Source organism: Agelaius tricolor, unplaced genomic scaffold (assembly GCF_023055355.1).
Source record: "Agelaius tricolor isolate 1412-34295 unplaced genomic scaffold, bAgeTri1.0.p SCAF_97, whole genome shotgun sequence".
Taxonomy (NCBI): domain Eukaryota; kingdom Metazoa; phylum Chordata; class Aves; order Passeriformes; family Icteridae; genus Agelaius; species Agelaius tricolor.
Window position 1 is genome coordinate 267,379 of NW_027269357.1, and position 12,140 is coordinate 279,518.

General features: G+C 70.6%; 3 protein-coding genes and 1 long non-coding RNA gene across 4 annotated transcripts; 2 read left to right on the forward strand and 2 right to left on the reverse strand.

Annotated features, from left to right (window-relative positions):
• The first annotated feature begins 1,013 nt into the window (after positions 1-1,013).
• ELOF1 (elongation factor 1) lies at positions 1,014-2,049 on the forward strand. Its single transcript, XM_071418937.1, has 3 exons — positions 1,014-1,366; positions 1,617-1,687; positions 1,765-2,049. The coding sequence occupies exons 1-3, from the start codon at positions 1,251-1,253 to the stop codon at positions 1,827-1,829; spliced, it is 252 nt and encodes an 83-aa protein (XP_071275038.1). The 5' UTR covers positions 1,014-1,250; the 3' UTR covers positions 1,830-2,049.
• A 653-nt stretch (positions 2,050-2,702) lies between these two features.
• Positions 2,703-8,327, reverse strand: CNN1 (calponin 1). Its single transcript, XM_071418936.1, is given in 8 exon segments — positions 2,703-2,851; positions 2,853-3,065; positions 3,855-4,001; positions 4,122-4,232; positions 4,970-5,107; positions 5,255-5,321; positions 5,637-5,758; positions 7,645-8,327. Coding segments are annotated over 8 exon segments (885 nt in total). The 5' UTR covers positions 7,708-8,327; the 3' UTR covers positions 2,703-2,827.
• A 431-nt stretch (positions 8,328-8,758) lies between these two features.
• ECSIT (ECSIT signaling integrator) lies at positions 8,759-11,662 on the forward strand. The gene is made up of 8 exons (XM_071418935.1): positions 8,759-8,912; positions 9,035-9,533; positions 9,938-10,127; positions 10,225-10,258; positions 10,353-10,407; positions 10,731-10,879; positions 11,207-11,309; positions 11,382-11,662. The coding sequence occupies exons 1-8, from the start codon at positions 8,850-8,852 to the stop codon at positions 11,642-11,644; spliced, it is 1,356 nt and encodes a 451-aa protein (XP_071275036.1). The 5' UTR covers positions 8,759-8,849; the 3' UTR covers positions 11,645-11,662.
• On the reverse strand, positions 10,000-12,034 carry LOC139585899 (uncharacterized). The gene is made up of 4 exons (XR_011677396.1): positions 11,924-12,034; positions 11,222-11,892; positions 10,225-10,893; positions 10,000-10,127 (listed from the first exon to the last, which is right to left on the reverse strand). It is a non-coding gene; the product is annotated as an uncharacterized lncRNA (long non-coding RNA).
• Between the last annotated feature and the right edge of the window lie 106 nt (positions 12,035-12,140).

Consider the following 12,140-nt stretch of genomic DNA (forward strand, 5'->3'; position numbering starts at 1 on the left):
CAGGGACAGGTGTGACAGGGACAGGGGAACACGGGCACACCCCTGCGTCAGCGCCTACCTGTGCGGGCACGACCACAACCTGCAGGTGAGATAGGGACAGGTGTGACAGGGGGGACAGGGACAGGTGAGACGGGGACAAGTGAGGGGTGGGACAGGTGAGACAGCCCCAGGTGTGTCCCCAGGTGTGTCCCCCGGGTCTGTCAGCCCCAGGTGTGTCCCCAGGTGTATCCCCAATGTCCCCAGGTGTGTCCCTCCCCCTGACCCCACCCTTTCCCCGCAGTACCTGGAGGAGGGCGGCGTCTCCTACGTCCTGAGCGGCGCCGGGAACTTCATGGAGGAGTCGCGGCCGCACGAGCGCTCGGTGCCGCCCGGGGCGCTCCGGTTCTTCTTCGGGAGCCCCGAGAGCCCCGGCGGCTTCGCCCACGTGCGCCTGGAGCCCCACGGGGCCACCGTGACCTTCCTGGAGAGCACCGGGCGCGTCCTGCACCGCGTGACGCTGCCGCCGCGCCGCCTCTGACCGGGACACCGGGGACACCGGGGACAGCGGGACACCGGGACAGCGGGAAACTGGGGACACCGGGACAGCGGGAACAGCGGGGATGGAGGGAACAGAGGGACACCGGGAGAGCAGGGACACTGTGGACACTGACCCCTGACCCCTTGGGGACGCTGATCTCTGACACGGGGGAACATTGGGGACCGGACACTGACCCCTGGCCCTTGGGGACCCTGACCCGGGGAACGCTGCCCCCCCCCCCCCAATAAAGGCTTTGAACGGACCCGAACCCGCCGCGATTCGCCCCAAAAACCGCGCGGGTGATGGGGGGGCGGAGCCTGGCCGCACCTGCCACGCCCCCCGCGCCGCTGATTGGCTGCGCCGCGCGTCCGTCTGATGGGCGGGACCGCGCGCGCGCCGCTCGGCTGCCCGCTGGTGATTGGCTGGGGGGCTGCGCCCTTCAACCAATGAGCGGGCAGACTTGGGTCACGTGGGGCTGTTCCCGCCGCTGATTGGCTGAGTGCGGAGGGGCGGCACTTCCGGGAACGCGGCGAGAGCGCGGCCGGAGGAACCGGGAGGTACCGGGGAGAACCGGGGGGAACCGGGAGGGGCCCGAGGGGTCCCGGCGGGGCCGAGCCGCCCCCGGCACGTCCCGCAGCGCCTCGGGGCCACTCCCAGGCGGCTCCCGGGGCCGATCCCGGTGTCGTTCCCGTTCTCGCGGCCGTTCCCGGTTCTGGGCCCCGGTGCGGCCGCCATGGGCCGCCGCAAGTCGAAGCGGAAGCCGCCGCCCAAGAAGAAGATGACGGGGACGCTGGAGACTCAGTTCACGTGTCCGTTCTGCAACCACGAGAAGTCCTGCGACGTCAAGATGTGAGCGGGGGACACCGGGGGGACACCGGGAACCGGGGGGACACCGGGGACGGGGCACGGGGGTGGGCGGCAGCGCGGAAACGGCGACGGAGGAACGCGGTGGGGGAAGCGGAGAGGGGGGACATGGACGGGGACACGGGGCATCGGGGGCTGCCGGTACCGGGGGGGGGGAGAAACGGGGGCATCGGGTGAGCCCGGGAGGGGTTCGGGACGGAGCCCGGAGTGGTCACGACCCCCTCGTGCCCCGCAGGGACCGCGCCCGGAACACCGGGGTGATCTCGTGCACCGTGTGCCTGGAGGAGTTCCAGACCCCCATCACCTGTATCCTTACCGGGAGCCCCCCGTGACCCCCCCCGGGACCCCCCAAATCCGTGATGGAGCCTTAACGGCGCCCCCAGACCTGTCGGAGCCCGTGGACGTTTACAGCGACTGGATCGACGCCTGCGAGGCGGCCAACCAGTGACACCGGGGGGACACCGAGAGAGGAGGGGGACACGGCCCCGTCCCCAAACCCCGGCGCGGTCACGACACCCCCGGGCCCGGTGCCACCCCCGGAGCTCGGTGACAGCCCCAGCCCCGCTCTGGGGGTGACATTTCCCCCCCTGGCCCCTGTGACTCGTCCCTGTCCCCTCAGGGACACCGGTTTGGGGAGAGCAGCGCGGCAATAAACGGCCGAGATGGTGGCCCTGGTGTCCCTCGTGCCCGCCATTGTCCCCTCGGTGTCCCCCCTCCCTGTCCCCTCACTCTCTCCCAGCGCTGTCACCTCTGCGTGTGGCTTTTATTGTGCCTCGGTGGCTTCACACATGGCGGGGGCCGAGCCCCCCGGGGCCGATACCGGGACCGATACCGGGACCGATACCAGAGCTTATACCGGGGCAGGTACCGGGAATGATATCGGGACCGATACCGGGGCTGATACCAGGGCAGGTACCGGGACCGATACCAGGACCGATACCGGGGCTGATACCAGGGCAGGTACCGGGACCAAACCCCCTGGGACTGAACCCGCTGGGGCCGATACCGGAGCTGTTCCTGGGGCTGATGGTGGGACTGAACTCGGGACTGAACTTGGGACTGAACCTGGGACCGATCCCGGGACCGATCCTAACACTGAACCCCCGGGGCCGTTGCCGGGGCCCTCCCCGGGGCTGATCGTGGAGCTGATCCCGGGATTGATACCGGGACTGAACCCCCCGGGACTGAACCCCCCGGGGCCAATCCCCGGTGCCGATTCCCCCCGGGGCCGGTCCCGTGATCGTTCCCTGCCCTGGGGCCAATTCCCGGTGCTGGTTCCCCCCAGGAACGATCCCGGTGCCGGTTCCAGCCCCGGTTCTGGCCCGGCGGGGCTCGGCGATCCTGGTGCCGGTTCCAGCCCCGGTTCCAGCCCCGGTTCGGGCTCGGCGGGGCGCGGTGCTGCCGGTGTCAGCGGTGTCGCGGTGCAAGCGGCGGCGGCGCCCGCGGCTACTGCGAGTTGTAGAGGCCCCCCGTGGCCGTCGCAGCCGTCGAGGCCGAGCAGCTCGGGGCCCCCGCAGTACTTGGGGTCGTAGACCTGGCGCGGCAGCCCGTACACCGTCATGCCGGTCTGCGAGGCGCCCTTGTTGCTGCCCATCTGCAGCCCGATGGTCATGGTGTCGCAGTGCTCCATGCCCAGCGCCGGCTCGAAGATCTGCCGCTTGGTGCCCGGCGCCGTCATCCCCGCCTGGGCACCGGCCACCGTCAGGGCGGCACCGCCGGGGCGCCCAGCGGAGGGGTGGGGGGCGATGGGGGGGCCTGGGGTGCTGCCCGCGGGGTGTTTGGCCCCTCTCTGTCCCCTCTGTCCCCCCTTTCTGTCCCCTCTCTGTCCCGTCTCCCCTCATTGTCCCCTCTCCATCCCACTCCTTCCCTTTCCCATTCCCTCATTGTCCCCTCTCTGTCCCCTCTCTGTGTTCCCCTCTCTGTCCCATCTCCCCTCATTGTCCCCTCTTCATCCTCTTATTGTCCCCTCTCCTTTCCCTCATTGTCCCCTCTCTGTCCCCTTTTCCATCTCTCATTGTCCCCTCTCTGTGCCCTCTCCGTCCCCCCTCTCTATCCCCACTCCTTCCCTTTCCCATTCCCTCATTGTCCCCTCTCTGTCCCGTCTCATTGTCCCCTCATTCCCCTCTCTCCGTCCCCCCTTTGTCCCCTCTCTGTCCCTTCCTCTCTGTCCCCTCATTGTCCCCTCTCCATCCCCACTCCTTCCCTTTCCCGTTCCCTCTTTGTCCCCTCTCCGTCCCCTCTTCGTCCTCTTATTGTCCCCTCTCCTTTCCCTCATTGTCCCCTCTCTGTCCCCTTTTCCATCTCTCATTGTCCCCTTTCCGTCCCCTCTCTGTCCTCTCACTCTCCCCTCTTTGTCCCCCCTCTTTGTCCCCTTCGGGCCGTTTGTCCCCCTAATCCGGACATCCGGGTCCCCATGTGCCATCCCTGCCTGTGTCCCCATGTCCCCGTGTCCCCGGTGTCCCCGTGTCCCCACCTGGCTGGCGCCCTTGTTGGTGCCCATCTGGAGGCTGATGGTGGCCTGGTCCAGGGGCTGGTCCGTGCCCAGTTTGGGGTCGTACAGGTGTCGCCGTGTCCCGTACGCCGTCATGCCCTGCTGGCTGGCGAACTTGTTGGTGCCCATCTGCGGGGACGGAGCCGCAGCGTCACCCGCTGTCCCCGGGCCACCCCCGCTGTCCCCAGGGTGTCCCCAGGGTGTCCCCAGGCTGTCCCCAGGGTGTCCCCAGGGTGTCCCCGGTGTCACCTGGAGCCCGATGATGTTCCTGCCCTCGCGCAGCTTCTCGGGCTGGAAGCGCCGCTGCTGCTTCTCGGCGTATTTCACCCCCAGCCCCACGTTGTTCCCCTTTGTCTTGGCCTGGAGGAGATCCGGGGGCGCTGGGGGGGCTCACGGGGACCCCCAGACCCCGAATTCCTGACCCAGACCCCAAATCCCTTCCCCAGACCCCAAATACCCGCCCCAGATCCCAAATACCCTCCCCAGATCCCAAATACCCTCCTCAGACCCAAATACCCTCCCCAGACCCCAAATCCCTTCCCCAGACCCCAAATACCCTCCCCAGACCCCAAATCCCTTCCCCAGACCCCAAATACCCTCCCAGACCCCAAATCCCTTCCCCAGACCCCAAATACCCTCCCCAGACCCCAAATCTCTTCCCCAGACCCCAAATACCCTCCCAGACCCCAAATACCCTCCCCAGACCCCAAATCCCCACCCCAGACCCCAAATACCCTCCCCAGACCCTAAATCCCTTCCCCAGATCCCAAATTCCTGACCCAGACCCCAAATACCCTCCCCAGACCCCAAATCCCCTCCCCAGACCCCAAATACCCGCCCCAGATCCCAAATACCCTCCCCAGACCCCAAATCCCTTCCCCAGACCCCAAATACCCTCCCCAGACCCCAAATCCCTTCCCCAGACCCCAAATACCCCTCTGGATCCCCCCACAGCCCATTCCCAGTGCCCTCCAAGGGGTTCTGGGACCCTCTGGAGCCCCCCAGGACCCCCCAGACCCCTCAAGGCCCTCCCAGGCCCCCCCAGGACCCCCCCATGGTCTCTCACCTGGGGCTCCTGACCCCCCCCATGGTCTCACCTGGCTGGCGAGGGCGATGAGCGTGGACTGCACCTGGGTGTGGTTGGTGTTCTCGAAGAGGTCGTTGGCCTCGAAGATGTCGTGGGGCTTCACCCCATAGCGTGTGATGGCCCTCAGGAAGTTCCCGATGTTCTCCAGCTGCTCTCGGGGGGGGGGGGGGATTTGGGGTCGGGTTTGGGGTCAGGAGCCCCCCCAGGCCCCAGGTTTGGGGTCTGATCCTCCCCAGATCGGCCCCAGATTTTGGGGGACCCTGTCCCACAGCCCAGCTTTGGGGTCTCCCCTCACCTTGTGCCAGTTCTGGACGGGTTCGTTCACCTTGGGCACCGAGCCCGGCTGCAGTTTGTTAATGAGCCTGGGGCGGGGGGACAGCACAGGTGGGGTCAGCACAGGTGAGACAACACGGGGGGGTCACCCCCACCCACAGCGGTGACCCTAGGGTCAGGGGTCAGAGGTCAGGGGTCAGCCCAGGTGAGGGATGGGTTAAAATTCCCGGAGGATCCTCCCAGGCTGGGCCGGGGGCACAGGGAGGGGACAGGGCTGGGGACAGAGCGGGGGTCCCAGGGGGGTCCAGGTGTTTTGGGGGTCCCGGGGGGGTTCTGGGTGTTTTGGGGGTCCCGGGGGGGTTCTGGGGGTCCCAGGGGGGTTCAGGGGGGTCCCCGGGCCGTACTCGCAGAGGATGACGCCGTCCTTGAGCCCGTCCATGAAGTTGTCCCCGATCCGGCGCCCCGTGGTGCCCTCGATCCAGGCACGGAGCTCCCGCTCGTGCTGGGGGTCGTACTTCTGAGCCAGCTGGGGGACACGGGGACATTGGGGGACATTGGGGGACAGTCAGAGGGATGGGGGACATGGGGACATCGGGGGACATTGGGGACAGTCAGAGGGACAGGGGGACACGGGGACATCGGGGACATTGGGGGACAGTCAGAGGGACAGGGGGACACGGGGACAGGAGGACATTGGGGACAGTCAGAGGGACAGGGGGACACGGGGACATCAGGGACAGGGGGACACGGGGACAATGTCAGAGGGACAGGGGGACACAGGGACATCGGGGGACAGAGTCAGAGGGACAGGGGGACATGGGGACATCAGGGGACAGAGTCAGGGGGACATTGGGACAGGGGGACATCGGGGACAGGTGGACAGAGTCAGAGGGACAGGGGGACACAGGGACATCGGGGGACATTGGGGGACAGTCAGAGGGACAGGGGGACATGGGGACATCGGGGGACAGAGTCAGGGGGACATTGGACAGGGGGACAGAGTCAGAGGGACAGGGGGACACGAGGATATCGAGGGACATGGGGACAGCATCAGGGCAGCACGGTGACACTGCCAGGGGGACGTAGTGGCACGGAGAATGTGGGGGACACCCCCATGGAGACGGGGGGACAGTGCCAGGAAGCCACGGAGGATTTGGGGACACGGGGGACAATCTCAGGGGCACAGGAAGGACTTGGGGACACCGGGACAATCTCAGGGGGACAGGGAGAACTTGGGGACACCGGGGACAATCTCAGGGGGACAGGGAGGATGTGGGGACACGGGGGACAGTGCCAGGAAGCCACCACGGATGATCTGGGGACACCGCGGGGACCCTGGCCGGGGATGTGGTGCCACCCGCAGGGGGACACCACAAAGGGCGGGGGCGGCACTTTGGGGACACCCTGAGGGCAGAGGGGGATCCCCGCTGGCCCCGTTCCCCCGTTCCCGCTGGCCCCGTTCCCCCGTTCCCCGTTCCCGGTAAGGCCGGGGCTGCCCGGACCCCCCCCGCCCCGCCCCGGCCCCCCGGGCGCGGCGCAGACCGGGCCGGCCGAACCTTTGCCCATATATAGCCCCGGCCCGGGGCCGCCGCCGCCCGCCCGCCGCGCTCCGCCGCCTTATAAGGGCTCACGGCGGGGCCGGGGGGCGCCGGGGCCCCCCCGGGCCGCCGAGCCCCCCCCGTTAACCCTTCCCGGGCCGGGCCCCCCGCGCCCCCCGCCGTGTCCCGTGTCCGGCGCCTCCCGCCCGCCGCGGGGCCGCCCGAACCGCCCCCGTTAACCCTTCCCGGGGCGGACACCGCCGGGGGGCTCCTGGGGGCGTCCCGGGGTCCGCCCGCTCCGTGCCGGTGTCGCCCCCTCCCCTCCCCGGCCCCGCGGGGGGGTCCCGGTGTCGCCGCCCCCCCTCCGGCTCGGTGTCGGTCACCGCCCGCCGGGACCGACCGGGAGCTGCGGGAGCCCCCCCGCCCCACAAACCCCCGATCCCCGTTAACCCTTAACGGCCCGGCGCCCGCCAGGACCCCCCGGTGCTCACGGGGGCACCCCCGGTGCCGCCCCCCTCCCCTCCGTGACCCCCACCGGGGTCCCGGTGCCCGTCACCTCCCGCTCACCGGAGGCACCGGGGGCTGCGGAGCTCCCAACGCCGCCGCCCCCGGTGAACCGGCGCCCGGTGCGACCCCCGGGGGGGCCCCGCCGGTGCCGCCGCCCGGTGCCGGTGTCCGTCCCTTCCCTCCCGGGGCAGCACCAGGGACAGCGCCGGGTCCCGCCCCCGCTCCCGCCGGGTCCTGCCGCGACCCCCGCCCGCCCCGGTGCTGCCGCCCCCCCGGGGGAGGGGGCGACACCTGCCCGGACCCCCCGGCTCGCTCCGGTCCGGTCCGGTTCGGTTCGGTCCGGTTGGGTCCGGTCGGTGCCGCTCACCTTGTTCTTCACCTCGGCCGAGAGCCCGTAGGCCGGGCCGCGGTTGAAGTGCGCGTTGGACATTGCGGGGGTCCCGGGGGTCGCGGTGGCTCCGGGGGGGTCGCGGCGGGCGGGCGGCGCCGGTTCGGGGCTGTCCCGGGCGGGTTCGGGGCTGTCCCGGGTGGGGTCGGTGCCCTGGGCTCGGCTCGGTGCCCTCGCTCGGTTCCTCCCGGTCCCGTCCCGGCGCCGCCGCCGCCACTTTTAAAAGTGGGCGGTGGGCGCGGAGCCCCCCCCGGGCCGGGCCGGCCGCAGCCAATCCGCGCCCTCCGCCGCGCTGACGTCACGGCGGGGCGGGTGATGGCGTCATTTTTTCCACATTTACCGGGGGGATCCCGGAGGGGGGGGGATCCCGGGGGGGGGGAATCCCGGACCGCCCCCCCCCGCCCTAAATCCGCCCTTCCCCCTCCGCACTCCCGCGTCCCCCCCCGGTCATGTCGGGGCTCCCCAGGAGCGGGGACCCCCCTCAGGACACCGGGGACCCCCGCGGTTCTTGGGGACCCCCCCGGGCCACCGGGGGTCTCCTCCCCGCGCTCCCGGGATCCCCCCGGTACCGCGGGCCCCCCCCCCCCAGGACAGCGCGGCTCGAGCCCCCCCCGCCCGGTGCCGTCACCGGATCGGACTCCGCCGCCCCCGGGGGCGGGCACGACTCGTCACGGGTGGGGAATGTCCCCCTCCCCTCCCCCTCCCCTCCCCTCCCCCTCCTCTCTCCCCCCCTCCCCTCCCCGGGCCGTCCCCGCCCCCCCCCGCGGCTCCGGGACCCCCCCGGGGCTGTGGGGACACCCGGGACCCCCCCCCCCCGCCCCCTCCCGGGATTTGGGGAACTCCTCCCCCCCACTCCGGGGCTGATGGCGCCGCTCTGACGTCACCGTTCACCTCCCCCGTGACGTCACCGCTGATCCCCGTCCTTGAGCTCATCCCGGGGTCCCGCTCTGACGTCACGGGGGAACCCCCTCCGAGCACCGCCCCTCGCTGCCTGCCAATCACCGCGCCCGCCGAGAAAAGCCGCGCGGCGATTGGCTGCGCCCGGAAGGCCCCGCCCACTGATCCAGCCAAGATGGCGGCGCCCAGCGGCGCGACCCGGCGTGGGGACAGCGGGGCCCGGCCGTGAGGGGACAGCGCGACAGCGGCGACAGCGGCGACACCGCGACAGCGGCGACAGCGGCGACATGCGGCTGGGCTGGCTCCGCGCCCTGCCCCGGCGCCTCTGGGGCGGCCCCGCAGCGCCGGAGGTGCGGGGGACACCGGGGGGGACACCGGGAGGGAGGGGACGGGGGAGACACGAGGACACACGGGGGGACACGGGGACACACGGAGGGACAGCCGTGGTGTGACCCCTTCTCCCCCTCCCCAGCTCTGTCGCAGCCTGTGCCAGCGCCCCGCGCGTGTCCCCACCGAGGATGGCGACAACACCGAGGGGACCCCAAAACCTCGCAGAGCCCCGAGCCGCGGCCCCGCGGAGGGCGACACCTCGGGGGGCGACAGTTCAGGGGGTGCCACCCCCAAGCCCCCCCTGCGCCGCCTCCGCTCCCGCGGGTCGCACCACGAGCACACCCACGGTGACACCGGCGGCACCGGCGGCCGCACCGACCCCGGGGCCGCGTTCGAGGCGGCGCTGCGGGAGCTGTCCCGGGCCCCGCCGGGCCGCGGGGGCCGCCTGGCGCTGGTGGAGGCGGCGCTGGCGGCGCTGCCCGCGCTGGGGGCCGAGCGCAGCCTGGGCGCCTACAACGCTTTGCTGCGGCTGCTGCCCCGCGGGGCCTGGGTGCCCCGGGGCCCCGTGCAGAGGCTGCTGTTCCCCTTCCCCCGGCAGCAGGAGTGCGGGCTGCGCCTGCTCGAGCAGATGGAGCGCTACGGTGAGTGGGGACGGGCACGGGGGACAGCTGGGGACAGCAGGGACAGGGGACAGCCCTGCCTGGGGACACAGCACAGTTCTGCGTGGGAACAAGGGGTGGCTCTGCACTGGGACACAGGGGACACCTCAGCCGCCCGTGCTGCTGCGTGTGCCCTGCTTGGTGTGCCCAGGTGTCCCCCCTGTTGTGTCCCTTGTGTTGTCACTGCTTGCGTCTCTCCATGTCCCCTCGTGTCCCCTCGTGCCCATCCCGTGGCCCCTTGGTGCCTCCCTGTGTCAATGTCCCTCAATGTCCCCAATATCCCTCGTGTCCCCAGCGTGTCCCCAGCGTGTCCCCAATGTCCCCAATATCCCTCGTGTCCCCAGCGTGTCCCCAGCGTATCCCCAATGTCCCCAATGTGTCCCCAGGTGTGATGCCGGACGCAGAGACGCGGTTCCTGCTGCTGGGGGTGTTCGGGCCCCGCAGCCGCCCCATGCGGAAGCTGCAGCGGATGCAGTTCTGGCTGCCGCGCCTGCGGCACCTGGACCCCCACCCACAGCCCCCCCGGCCAATGCCCCCCGGCCTGGAGGCTGCACGGCTGGGGCTGCAGCGCATGGCCTGCGACCCCGGGCTGTCATCAGTGTCATCCAGGTGACAGGGACACGGGGGACATGGGGGGACAGGGGACACTGACCCTGGGGCTGCAGCGCATGGCCTGCGACCCTGGGGCTGTCATCAGTGTCATCCAGGTGACAGGGACAGGGACATGGGGGACATGGAGGGGACACAGGGGCTGCAGCCCATAGCCTGTGACCCCGGGGCCACCATCGCTGTCATCCACAGGCACCAGTGCCGGACTCAGGGGAGGATGAAGGCTCCGTCCAGCCCTTCATCCTCAGTGAGTGCTGCGGATGTTGGGGTGCCCTGGTGGGGCTGGCTTTGGGTTCGGGGGATTTGGGCTCCCTGTGAGGGGTTTGAGGTGGGGTTTGGGGTCCCTGGGGTGGGGTTTGGGGTCCCCGGGTTGGGTTTAGGGTTCCCTGAGGGTCTCTGTGAAGGGTTTGGTGTCCCTGGGTTTGGGTTTGGCTGTCCCCATTGTCCCCATTGTCCCCAATGTCCCCAGGCTGTCAGAGCCAGGATCAGCGGGAGCTCCTGGCCCAGCACGGCCCCGCCCGGTGTCCCCATTGTCCCCATTGTCCCCAATGTCCCCCCCAATGTCCCCAGGCTGTCAGAGCCAGGATCAGCGGGAGCTCCTGGCCCAGCACGGCCCCGCCCGCCCAGTGTTCGTGGAGGGGCCGTTCCCCCTCTGGCTCCGCGGGACCCTCCTCAAATACTTCGTGCTGCGGGGGGACCCCCTGCCCCCCCAGCTCAGGGTCAGTCGGGGGGCCTGGGGGGGTCATGGGGGGGGCCTGGAGGGTCCTGAGAGGGTCATAGGGGGGTTCTGGGGGGCCTGGGTGGTTCTGGGGGGCTCCTGGGGGGTTATGGGGGGGTTGGGGGTCGTGGGAGGGTCATGGGGGGTTCTGGGGGGCTCGGGGGGGGCCTGGAGGGTCTTGGGTGGGGGGGGCTGGGAGGGTCCTGGGTGGGTCCTGGCAGGCCTGGAGGGTCATGGGGGGGTCATGGTGGGGCCAGGACGGGTGGGCCGGGACCCCCAGAACCCGGCACACCTGGGGTCCCCCCAAACCCCCCCCGTTCGCCCCCAGGACCCCCCCCCGGACCCCGAGCGCAGTTTTTACTTCCCGCTGCACCTGGAGCTGGAGCTGGAGCGCGGCCCCTGGGACGACGACGACTTCGACGTGGACAGAGGTGATTTGGGGAGGGGTCCGGGGGTGGGTCCGGGGTCTCCCCCCGCCCCCCTGACCCCGTGTGCCCCCCCAGTGGAGGAGGGCCCGGTGCTGGCGCTGTGCGTGGCGGGCGGGGCCGAGCGCCGCTCCTTGGCCCGGTGGATCGCGGCGCTGCAGGAGCAGAACCCGGCCCTGGAATCCACGCCCGTCATCTTCCGCCTCAAACCGGGGGCGGACCCGGCAGCCGAACCCCCCCCGAGACCCCGGCTGGGCCAGGGGAGCCCCCCGGGTGCGGGGCTGGAGCCCCCCGAGGGGCGGGAGCCGGGGGGAGAGACCCCCGGAAAGAGTGGGGAATAAACGGGGTGTGATGGAGAAGGGGTGTCGTGATTTTGGGGGTCCGGGGGTGCTGGGGAGGGGTCGTGAGGGGGTTTTTGAGGGGTTTGTGTGCCCCACGTGGTCATAAGAGGGGATTTTGGGGTGCTAGGGGGGGATTTGGAGGTGCTCAGAGGTCGATTCTTGTTCCCAGTGTCGCTCCCCCCAAACCCAGTGGGTTCTGGGTGAGTTTGGGGAGCACTTGGGGGGTCCCCGGTGAGTTCTGAGGGTCCCTTGAGGGTCCCCAGTGAGTTTGGGGGGCACTCGAGGGTCCCCGATGAGTTTGGAAGGTCCCCAGTGAGTTTGGGGGTCCCTTGGGGGGTCCCCAGTGAGTTTGGGGGGGGTCCCTGGTGAGTTTGGGGCTCTCTTGGGGGGGTCCTCAATGAATTTGGGGGGCACTTGGGGGGGCCCGGTGAGTTCCAGTGGTCCTTTAGGGGGTCCCCAGTGAGTTTGGGGGGTCCCTGGTGAGTTCTGGCGGTCC